Source organism: Phragmites australis, chromosome 18 (genome assembly GCF_958298935.1).
Source record: "Phragmites australis chromosome 18, lpPhrAust1.1, whole genome shotgun sequence".
Lineage (NCBI taxonomy): Eukaryota > Viridiplantae > Streptophyta > Magnoliopsida > Poales > Poaceae > Phragmites > Phragmites australis.
This window is the reverse complement of record NC_084938.1, coordinates 18,083,735-18,095,949: the sequence shown is the minus strand read 5'-3', so window position 1 is coordinate 18,095,949 and position 12,215 is coordinate 18,083,735. Positions and strand designations below refer to the sequence as shown.

At 44.7% G+C, this 12,215-nt stretch overlaps 1 protein-coding gene and 1 pseudogene across 1 annotated transcript; one reads left to right on the top strand and one right to left on the bottom strand.

Moving 5' to 3' along the window:
• The first annotated feature begins 5,094 nt into the window (after positions 1–5,094).
• LOC133899303 (U-box domain-containing protein 39-like) lies at positions 5,095–7,005 on the top strand. Its single transcript, XM_062340281.1, has one exon. The coding sequence runs from the start codon at positions 5,185–5,187 to the stop codon at positions 6,823–6,825; it is 1,641 nt and encodes a 546-aa protein (XP_062196265.1). The 5' UTR covers positions 5,095–5,184; the 3' UTR covers positions 6,826–7,005.
• Positions 7,006–9,735: 2,730 nt separating this feature from the next.
• On the bottom strand, positions 9,736–11,706 carry LOC133899252 (pentatricopeptide repeat-containing protein OGR1, mitochondrial-like; annotated as a pseudogene).
• Positions 11,707–12,215: the final 509 nt, after the last annotated feature.

The following is a 12,215-nucleotide window of genomic DNA, read 5'->3' as shown; positions in this document are numbered from 1 at the left end:
CATATGAAGAAGTCACTACAACCGGAACAAAGTTGGACTAAATTGGAGAAGTCTCGGGAAGATTTGCCTTACCAGATGGTCCGGTACTCTGGGTGTTTAAACTCACCGGAGTATATTTGTCAAATGAGAGAGAGGCCTGAAGACCTCATCGGAATGTCCGGTGTCTGAGCAGAGTGCTCATCAGAGCAGTTCTTTCAGAGAAGGTGTTGTTCTGAAAAATGAAGGTTAAGCCTCACCGGATAGTCTGGTGATCAGTGGGAGTTGTACCGGATCATTTCCAGAGAAAAGAAGAGAATGCTCATCCAACTGGATGATCTGGTGTTGAGAAGGATGAATCCACTGGAGTATTATTACCAAAGAAGGATGCAGCTTGTGAAAATCGAAGGTTCAACCCATCGGATGGTCCGGTGTGAATGAAAAGAAGCAGAACGAAGTTTAAGTCATCGAATGGTCCAGTGATGAAGGCTGTGTAACACCGGAGCATTATTTCCAGAGACAGTTGCATTGGCTTAGTTGGCTAAAATCAACTCACAGGATAGTCTGTGTTGAAGTGATGTGCACCGGATGCATACACAGAGAAGAAGAAAATACTTGGATGGCTCAGAATGACTCACCGAATAGTCCGGTGATGGAGATGAAGTACAATAGGTGAGAGTTTTTTTAGAGATAAATCTTTATAATCTGTCTAAAATAGGGCTGACCTATTTGAGTAATAAAGTTTATGTTTTTGCATATGTTTGAATTTACCTCCTTCTAGTTTCCTTCTATTGGTTCCCTTGCAAGCAAGTTTTTCGGTTTTCGATTTTGATTTTTGTTTTGATTTTTAGGCTGAAATTTCAGCACCTTGTGATGTCATTCTTCTAGTTGTTAGAGGCATAAAATTCACATATACATGTTTATGTGATGGGTCTTGAATTCTCTTGCCTCTAGACAATCAACTTGAAGAGTTTCGTTGCTGCGTGTTCATTTTTTCTTGTTTTTTTACAAGTTGTGATCTTTCGAGTGTTAAGACATATGGATTGATCTTAAATGGAATTTAGGGTTCATATGCCATCCATAGAGTCGTGTTATCTCGATTTTCTCTTGTTAAAACTTATCTCTATTATTGCTTCCACTTGAATTTTGAGGTACGTTGGGTGATCTAAATAGAAGAAAGTATCGATTTCGCAAAAAATTTATTGAGACGTCTATTCACCATCCCTTAGTCATCAATCTCGTTCCTACACTTTGCTATCTACCTTTCTTAATATGGTCTTTGATTAAAAGTCCACCTTTGTTTATACGATGTCACCTGTTCAAATATGTACAGAATGCACAGGTCATCGCCAAACTCTGTTTCCTTTAGCAATAAACATAACTGACTACGCTGTGGACATTTAAAAAAGTATCATATTATTGAAAAGAAAATCAGAATTTATATCTTAGAGCTCATTAAAGTTTTGTCCAAAGGTGGCTTCAAATGCTTGGGTTTTAGTATTTCAGTGTTACATGGATATGAACAAACTAGCATTTGCTAGTTTCCTTCGTTTGTTAAAAATTGGATTATTAGATGATTAGTCATTTATGATGTGTTTCTTGTTACCAATACAAGGTTGTGACTTGTGAGATCAAATAAGACATGACATTGTTGATAAATAGATAACTAATTATAAAAATATGCAGCATTACCTTTGGTTTGACTGTTCTATATGTATCTAATCTTCAGATTCAAGGACAAAGATAACTCCAGCTATCATCTAGTTGGCGTCATTGAGCACCGTAGTCCGTAGTGCCACCACCTCCTGGGAAGAAGGGCACTTTGTTGCTTATGTGAGAGCAAGAAGGACTGGAAGTCACAAGCAGCAGAGAAGTGTCTCTTCCTCGTGGTTTTGTGCACATGGTAGCATCGTTGAAAAGTCTCTCTAGAAGATGTTCTCAGGTGCTAGGCTTACATGCTTTTCTATGAGAGAATGAAAGGCTAAGACATGTCTTGGCATTCTTTGAATGGACAAGGACCCACTCGCTGTACATTCTAGCGTAGATTCTTGAAGCACTCCATTTTTGCTGCTTCGGCTGAGTAATTGCAGGGCTTCAAGTTGTTGCGACATGTACTCAGTTGGAGATTTTTGTAAGAAGTGAAAATAGTAGGACATTTTGCGTTGATGAAATCAGCGAACGGAAATATCATACATGCCTTGGTAAGGTTCTGTGGGATAGTGCTGTTACTTGCTTAGGCTTTAGTTCATTCCACTGTAGAAAACTTAGGACATACTCTTTGCCAAGTTGAGCTTAACCCTGAAATCCAGTGATGGGCGAGCTATATTGTATGTAACATGCTTTAGAATCAGATACAACTTGAAGCAGCATCAAAAGGCTAGTTGCTTTCAACCTTATTTTCTGGATGTAGAGTCTGCACCCTTCTACCTTTTGTTGGTCTTTTACCTGTTCCAGTTATTTGGGAACTGGAGGCCAACCCTGTGCTTGGCTGCTGGACCTAACTGCTGTGCAACACTCCTGCAGTTCTGTTCTTCTGATGGATCAAGATTAGCTTAATTGCATGACATGTTAGATGCAAATTTGTGGTTTCGGCGCAAATATGCATAGATCGGGTGGTTTTGTTTCTCACATATTTTTACCATTGACCTTGTGCATCATGTTCTTGCCACCAGGGAAAAATTTATCAGCGATAGAATTCCGGTATTTCTGTTTTATCAATTGGGCCCGATAAATTTCTTTTATCGCCCGAAATTTTTATTTTTTTAATTTTCGTCTAGCAGCACACCAGTACACCACTATTGTTGTATCTTTGAATTAGTGATATTATCTTATTTTTTATATTATTATGTGTAGTTTTTTATATTAAATAGTTTGGAGACAATCGGTGTTATTTTCTAGAGAAATTGAGCTTTCTTTCAAAATTTTGACCAAACAATTTGTCTAACGCCGATAGAATACCAATAAATTCGAAAATCCTATTTATCGGTGATTCCTGATAAATTTTTGCTACCGATAAATAAAACCCTGCTTGCCACTGTTGTTGTGCACAACTGAAACTTTTTCATGCAAGCACATTGTTGGGCTTGGGCATGGATCCCGTCTGGGGTAGCTGGTAAAGCTTGCTGCTTTTGTCTGTCGGCTTTTTCAGCAGCGTTTTTCGTTCTGGGATGGGTTCCCACACTTGAAATGATCGCTCGGGATATTACCATGTTTAAAGTAAAGGCCACTGGCTGCGCGGAATGATTTGTATAACTCGGTAGCATGCTGGACCGAATCATCATCAGTACAAGTTTTTGGGTGCAAGTCATGCATGGACTGATCATGTGTGGGTCGATCTAGATGGCGATCACGATGGTCTGATGGCAGACTATGAACCCTGAGCTGTGATCTAAACAGATACAGGGTTCTTTGTTGGGCACTATAGCCCAGTCAAAATAATATTATCTTTTATAAAACAAATGTTGACTCTTCAGGGAATATATTAGATTTGCTTCTGGGTGTTGTTACATCAGGAGGAGAAACGTAATAGAATGTGGTAAGCTTGGCACATTTTGGATATTGGAGTAAATTTTATAGAACTATAGATATTTTAATAAAATTATCGTAAAACTATAAATTTAAATAATAATTTTACAAAACTATAGATTTAAGGGTTGTTTGGTTCGTGCCTAGCATCGCTTGACCAGCATGTAGGTGCGCCAAATAATATTGGCGAAGGAATCTACCACCCACTCCACGCCCACGCATAGGCGAAAAAATGAACTATGGAGCTCACGTGGGTGTTGACGAACCAAATCCTGGGCGCTGAAGCAAACGATGGCTCATGCTGCTTGGGTGCGCCAATGATTGGCGGGGCGAGCATCAGCATCAAACCAAACGAGCCCTTAGTGTTAATTTTATTGTAAAACTATAGATTTTTAGTAAAATTATCGCAAAACTACATATTAAAACAATAATTTCATAAAACTATAGATTTAACGTCGATTTTATCACAAAACTACAGATTCTAGAGGAGTTGTTCCTAGCCCGTTACCATGACGATCGGGCCCTACTTACAGTCTCACAGCAGCTAACAGTTTATGAAATGGACCGTTCAGGAGCTCATGGAACTACAGATACTTTGACAAAATTATCGCAAAATTACAAATTTAAATAACAGTTTCACAAAACTACAAATTTAGCTCTGATTTTATCGTAAAACTATAGATTCTATCGCAGACCTATTAACCTGACGAATAGCTCCCGCTTGCAGTCACATGAACACCTGGACAGTCCGTTTCATGAGCTAGCAACTATTGTGAGAGTGCAAGCGGGACCTGCCGTCATGGTAACAGGGCTAGGGATAGCTCTGCTAGAATCTGTAGTTTTGCTATAAAATCAGTGCAAAATCTGTAATTTTGTAAAATTATTATTTAAATATGTAGTTTTGCAATAATTTTACTAAAATATTTATAATTTTGCGATAAAATTGACACTAAATCTATAGTTTTATATTACTTAAATATATAATTTTATTAAAGTATATAATTTTACGAAATTTACTCTACTATTATAGACATTGCCAAGCACCGGAAAAGTTCAGCGATAGGCTTTGTATTTGATGCTACTTAACCTTTGTTAGTTGTGGTGAACAATGACTATTTCTTAGATTTACTTTGTCTAACTTATAGCTCAAACTTTTTAATAATGATTAGTTACGTGCATCTTCGCTACAGATGCCAGAATATGATTTATTTCATTATGTTTTTTAGTAAATTTATTCATTATCTAAGCACTAGTGTGCGAACTAAACAGACCTTAAAGGAAACTAATGCTTTTAGCCGGACCCGCTCCCGCTCCTGCCCCCGACAAGAAGACGCCGGGTAAACGACCGGCGCCAGCTTTCCTCTCTCCCCCGCGCGCGACGCGGCGACGGCGACCCGACTACGTGCGTCCAACCGCAACACTCCTTGGTTCTATTACCCCACCGCAGCCCGGACCCGGCCGCCGGAGCCCGCAGCCATGCGCGCACGCGGGGTAGCGTAACTAATCGCTGATCTCTTCACAGCTAAGTCACCTCTCCCCGCGATACTTAACCAGTTAGCCCGCCAAAGGAGTGTCCACTCCCCAGCCAGCCAAAAGCAGCCACCATTATTGGCATTGCACCACCAAAAGCAGCTGCATTGCTGCTGCCGGCCGAGCTGATAAGCATCGGCGCCGGCGACGCGGATGGGTGCCGAGCGCGCGCAGCGCTGGAAGCTGCTTCCTTTCCGCTTTGCGCCGGCAGCGGCCAAGCCGAAGCACAGGGCGCCAGACGTTCTTGTTCTTTCGGCCCCGACGAGGAAGGAGGAGGAGGAAGAGGTGCCGGGGGAGTTCCTGTGCCCGATCTTGGGCGCACCCATGGCAGACCCCGTGATCCTCCCGTCGGGGCGGACGTACGAACGCGCGTGCGTCCAGGCCTGCGCGGAGCTGGGCCTCTCGCTCGGCACGAACGGAGTGGTCGGGGAGGAGCCGGGTGGTGCTGGTGCCGTGGCCATACCCAACAACGCGCTCCGGGCGGCCGTCAGGACGTGGTGCGCGCGGTCTGGACGCGCGGCGCCCGTGGCGCCTTTCGCCGAGGAGGCGCGGAAGGCCGTGCTCCGCGCGGCGCGGGTGCCGCCGGCGAGGTCGGCGTCGAATCTGTCGTGCTCGTCGGAGGGGGCGTCCGCTGCGTCGACGCCATCGTCGTCGTCGGCTGGGTCGTCAACGGAGATGGCTGCGGGGGAGGTGGTGCGCGGGAAGGAGGCGATGAAAGAGAGAGAAGAGGAGTTTATTAGAATTGAAGAGGCGGAGGAGGAGGTGTTGGCGAAGGCGGTGGAGGCCGGGGACGAGGGGGAGGTAGAGGCGGCGATGGCCGCGCTGCGTCGGGCGACGCGGGATGGCAAGGCCAGGCGGCGCGAGCTCTGCGGGTCGCGGCTGCTCGCGGCGCTCAGGCGCGTCCTGCTTTCCTCGCGCCACACCGCCTCGGCGCGCGCCGACGCCGCCGCGGCGCTGGCGAACCTTTCGCTCGAGCCGGAGAATACGGTGCCCATCGTGCGCGCGGGCGCGGTGCCGGCACTCATCGAGGTGCTCGCCTCTGCCGCCGCGCCGCCGGAGGCGCGCGAGCACGCGGCCGGCGCGCTCTTTGGCCTCGCCCTCCACGAGGAGAACCGCGCCGCCATCGGCGTGCTCGGGGCTGTGCCGCTGCTCCTCGCCGTCCTCACCACCTGCGACCATGCCCTGCGCGCGCGCCGCGACGCCGGGATGGCGCTGTACCACCTCTCCCTCGCTGCCGTGAACCAATCCAAGCTCGCGCGTGCCCCGGGCGCGGGCAGGAGCCTGCTCTCCGTCGCGTCCAACGTCGCCGAGCCGTCGCCCATCCGCAGGCTGGCGCTCATGGTAATCTGCAACGTGGCCGCCTGCGTGGAGGGCCGCACCGCTCTAATGGACGCGGGCGCTGTGGCGACGGTGTCCGCCATCCTGTCCGACGACGCTCGCAACTCGGACCTCCAGGAATGGTGTGTGGCCGCACTGTACGCCATGAGCAGGGGTAGCCCGCGGTTCCGGGGGCTCGCCAGAGCGGCCGGCGCGGACCGCCCGCTCATCCTCATCGCCGAGCACGCGCACGCCGGCGTTCACAAGGAGATGGCGCAGATGGCGCTGCGCGCAATGCTGGACCTGGGTGACAATAGCGACGGCGACCTGTCGGACTGCAGGAACAGCGAGGGCAACTATGGCGGCGGCAGCTTCGCATCGGCGCCCTCCCACTCCCACCGCCGGCGCGCGGCGAGCTGGGCGTCTGCCGCTACACCGCCAAGCTCTCATCACTGGCGATCCGTATTCATTGATTAGTTTAGATTCATCTGCCTAGATGATGCGTGCATTGTTGCCTGCTCATCGGATTGAAATCTTGCTGTGGTTTCTTCTCGCGTACTTGGTCTGCCATTTTGGATGGATGGTGCAGTGAATCGGCGATGAAACTAGTGCATGTGTGTTTGTACTTTGTACTGTACTGCCACCGTGTTCTTGTCACACCAGCCAAATTGTATATAGCTTGTTAAAACATGAAACATGAATGTTAATTGCATTATACAACTAATTGCAACGGTAAATATGAGAGTAAATTTTAAAACCCACCAATATTTTATCTTAACTATCACAAACCCACCAATATTTTATCTTAACTATCACAAACCTACCAACTATTGTGCCTATTTCAGAAACCTACCATTACTTATGACGGTTGTCTCAGAGTCCTACCAGACAACCGCCATAAGTATTGGTAAGTTTTTGAAATAGGCGCAATAGTTAGTGGGTTTGTGATAGTTAAGATAAAGTATTGATGGGTCTCTGAAATTTACTCTAAATATGATAAGTGTTTTTTTGGGTAAATTTAGCAATCAGCATATTCATATGGTTAATGACCACAGGGATTTCAAGGACGGCTTATATTTGTAATCAGACAGGCCGTAGCAATATTATATCAAAGCATAAGCCTTTATTCAAGATAAATTATAGGAAAATGCTAAATCTCACCTGAGCGTTTTAGAAGGCTCCAACACCTGAAATTTGATGCCTCAGATTTGTATCAAGATTTGTTAGTTAGTGATGGCGCGTGTACGAGGTAAGAAAAATTCAAGTGTTTTAAGGCCTCGTACACCTAAATTTTTATTTATACCTTGTTATAGTTAGTTTATTTTAGAATTACAGTTACTTGACAGTTTACACATGAGTTACAATTACTTTTTTCTAATTTTTTAGAATGATAGTGTAATAAAAATTCGGGTTTTAAAGCCCCTAATAACACTTGATTTTTTTATTAGTACAAAGTTAGATCTAATCTGAGCTAAAGATCTTAAATTGAATGTTTGAAAAATCGGATGTTTGGAGCACCTAAGACACCCGGATGTTGTATAGCCGCTCCCTAAATTATAATGTCTACTCGATAATGTCGAAGCTTTTCAGGTTGGTGTGAGGTCCAGAGATCAAGGTTGGTGAATTGAATATCTGAATGAGGGCTTATCACTTAAAGAACATGTTTGTCTATCTTGCTCGGCTGCTGAACACACTCCAAGTCTCCAACCGTGAGCTTTGCTTTGAGAAACCGTGGGATGGCTGGACCCGTTGTGCCAGCATTGCTTTGTTTAGGATGCAAGACACGGCCGTTGTTGCAGCTTCCTTTCAGTTACCAGCGATTACTCAAAATCTCGCAGCCAACGCATTCGATATAATAACCCTAAAGAAAAGTATTTGCAAGGTTAATTATATAGCTGAAGTGTTCATCATTCGAAAACGTGTTCAGTGTCCGGGGCAGCTAATCCTTACATGGAAAAAATTAAATTAGTGAGCACCAGCGACCAAATTTCCATGCTATTAAAGGAGGATCAGCTGCCCTGAACACTTTTGTTTGGCCAACCTGACGGATTTCACTTATTTTTACAAAAAAAGAAAAAAGAAAAGCAAGAGGGAGATAATGTTCTTTTCAGATCATTTTCATAGAAAGCTTGAAATTCCTGTAAAATAGTTATTTATGCATGTACACCTAATCAAATTTATAAATATTGGGTAAATAGGAAGTTTCCTATCCTAAAGCAAGGGAGCAGTCTCAGCTACCTTTGTTTATGGAGATTTCATGATTACGGCAAGGGGAAATATAGAAGCACAGAAATGTGAAAAAAATTCAAAGAAATATGCCGTGGTTGCAATCATGGAAGGCTTGTTTCGGAGACACTATCCTTTTTGCACTTGTTCTGGTCATGCCAGCCAAACAAGTCGTTGCTTGCAAGTTAGTGCTTACCCTTTTTTTTTTTGGTTATTTGCATTATACTACTATTGTGAATGTTACATATGTTACGAAGAAGGTTTACAAATGTGTTTTACCTCCGAAAACTGTTTGATGGCGGTAACCGCGGTAGCCACATAGTAACCGCATATTAATTTTAAATTTAAGTTTGATCAGTAACCGCTCGGTTTATAAATGTGATTCGGACCAAATCATTCAATAACCGTAATAATCGTTACCGACGACATTTTGAACCTGGTTACGAAAGTTTTTCATGGTGAATCTAACGATCAACTTTCGCATGGTTAATAACCGGCAGGCGGAAGGGTCAAGGACAACTTATATTTGCAATCAGACGTACAGAGGCCAGTGTCCTGTTTGATTAGACTTTGGTCTAATGGATAAAATGTGCTTATGCTTACAAAAAAAGGTCACATTGAAATAATCAATGCTATTTCTATATTTACTAACTCAGCTCAGAAATACATGTCCATTTGGACACACATACAAGCTTTAATTATCAGTATCATTTTTTATATATTTCAATTGTAAACATCAAAATTGTAATAGCCCAGGTTTTTAGCTAATTACTAATGCTGATCAGGACATTCACTCCGTGCTGTGAACGCGTTGAATGTGCCGTGGTATGTGTATATATTCATGAGTGTGGATTTTCTCATTTTCATCTGTGTCATGTAGTTTGCGAATAGTGTTCTGTGTTCCCTTCATAATAAAGCACATATATATCTCCACTTTAGTTTGTTTATATTTGCCTCATCAAACTGTGAATCCCAAGTGACATGGAAAAATATGTATGTATGTTTGTTTTCATGAGCTAAATTACCATCTAAATATGTAACGTGTGTTTATTATGTGATTGCTTGAACAGTTTTTTCCAGCTTCGTAGAACTAGGAGAAATATTCTTTAAGAATACAGAGACTGCGGAACAATGAACTCGAACTTCCTACACAGCGCAGCTTGTATCCGAGGCATGGGCGCATTATCCTCTAGCTCAGATACCCTCAAGTCTCAACTCACATGCTTCTTGCTCTCTTCCATGAAGCAGAGAAAAATATCTTTCAAACATACAACTGTTCCCCATAAATGTAGTCTAGAAACATAAGATTCATCTTCTGTAAGCACTGAACTAATGCAAGAACTCTGAATATTGAATGTTTACAAAGTATGGTCGTTCTCTCTGGTATTTCTTTCATTTCTTGCTCCTTTGGTCCCTTCTTGACAATGTTGGCCAGCTGCAATTCTGCATTTATCTCCGGCGCCATGTCTAACAAACTTCAATTTTCCAAACACTATCTGAATTTGCATAGGTGGACCCATCATACAGTAAGTCAGCAATTCTGCAATTTAGTACTACACAATTTGGCAGAAATAACTTCCTAGTTGAATACTTAAGTGATGATGCTTTTATAGTACCTAGAAAACTCAGATGCATGATATTGTTCATTTATTTACCATAAAGCATGGACTCAATCCTGTTTCACATGACAAATGAAACTATAAATTATTTACACTGCTTTATTAGAATTTTGGTCTCATTTATCCCATGCTTCCTAAGATCATTTCCCATGCAGACAATGATACAACATGAACTGCTTCGCCATCAGCACCTTGCAATTGGACTAGTCATCCAGTTAGAGCATATTGTTTCTTGATGTGACAGTAGACCTAGAGAACAAGCAGTGCAAATATCATGATTCCAAGTATGAATGACAATCTGTTCACACTTGGAAGTTAAGGATATTTACTCTTAAGTGCATACCGAATGCTGTTGGAAAATATGACAAGGAGATATCTGCAATGTTCCCTGGACAACCTAGAATCTTCAGAGCTGCAATGATACCTCCACTTTGCATAGGAAATCTCATATCTACCGCCAATACATTTGGCTAATACCAAATTCAGCGAGCTTCGTCACAGCCAACTCTGAGAGCTCAACATCCCCATGCATTTTGGCAGCACCAAGAAGTGTCTGCCAGAGGACAATATCTGCTGGAAATGGCATAGACATAACTGTGTCATATGCCTCAGCAAGGCAGCCTGCACAACCAAGGAGGTCCACAATGGTGCCATAGTGCTTCACATTTGGAGAAACCCGCATGGCATTGAAAACCCTGTGCCCATCATCTACAAACTCAATATGGTTGCACCCACACAATACGGCAAGGTAAGTTACTTCATCTGGCTCAATCCATGTCGGCATTTCATCAAACAACCTCAGTGCATCAGCCCCGTGCCCATGCATCCAAAGTGCCATTTCATCAAACAACCTCAGTGCATCAGCCCCGTGCCCATGCATGGCATTGTAGGACACAAGTGTGCTGTCTTCTAGCTTGATGGAATAGAACACTTCTAGTGCCCAGCTCAGCGAGCCACACTTGGAGTACATGTCAATAAGCGCATTGCAGACAAACGTTGTCTTCCACGCCAAGTGCACGAGCAAACTCATGCACAACCAACCCATCCTGTAACGCTCCAATCTGCGCACAAGCAGAAAGTTCCCTTGGCGGCAACCCCCAGAAGCTCCCTGCCAACCTGTGGCACAGCGCGAGCGCGAGGTTCTGGTCCGTCCCTTGCGCCAGCCCCGCGAGCAGCGCATTCCATGTGCCCACATCCCGGACGGACATTTCATCAAACACCTTACGCGCGAACGCGAGGCCGCCGCACTCGTAGGACGGTAAGAGTCGAGCAGCGTGGTCATCAGGCGGACGTCGGAAGCCACACCGAGGCGGATGAGGAGCGCGTGGAGCTGGACCGTGACGGCCGCGTCGGAGCTTCGGGCAGTGGCCTTGAGGGAGAAGGAGAGGGAGAGCGCGTAGTGGTGGGGGCGCAATTGGGGCGGCGCGGTGAGGAGGCGTCCGGCAAGGAGGAGGAGGGAGCGTGCGGGGTGCGTGGAGCAGGTGCGCGCGCCATACACTTCCCGAGCCGCCGGTCACGGTAGCGTGGGCTTTGAAGTCACCTGAGGTTGAAGTCACCGGTGAAGTAAGAGGATTCGGGTTCAGTCCTTCAAAACCCTACAAACCATGAACTAGATTTAATGATACAGTGCAAGGTAAACAGTAAATTGAAACAGTACGGTAATGGAATTGTTATATTACTGTTACTACAGAATTTTGGAGTTATGTTGTTGTTCATCACCACGTGTTTAACTGTTGAACCGTGACTTCAAACCCCTGAAGTTAGGGAATCTGGATTTGAAAGGAATGAGGGACTAGATATGGTGAATTCTAATAGTTGTCGGTGGAAGATTAAAATCGCGCCAAAATATGGAGGGGACTAGGTTGTCTGTACGTAGGGGATCAAAATCACAAAGAATATGGAGAGAACACGGGATCACGTGGGAGCAACAGAATGAAACATGTTGTGGGCCTTTTGGGTGGAGGGCAGGCCATTTTGGTGGATAATTAGTTGAGCGGGTCGTTAAGGCAGGGAATAGGGTCT

What these genes read in the sequence shown, in the direction of transcription:
- LOC133899303 (XM_062340281.1), top strand. Translation starts at nt 5,185, where the DNA reads ATGGGTGCCGAGCGCGCGCAGCGCTGGAAGCTGCTTCCTTTCCGCTTT.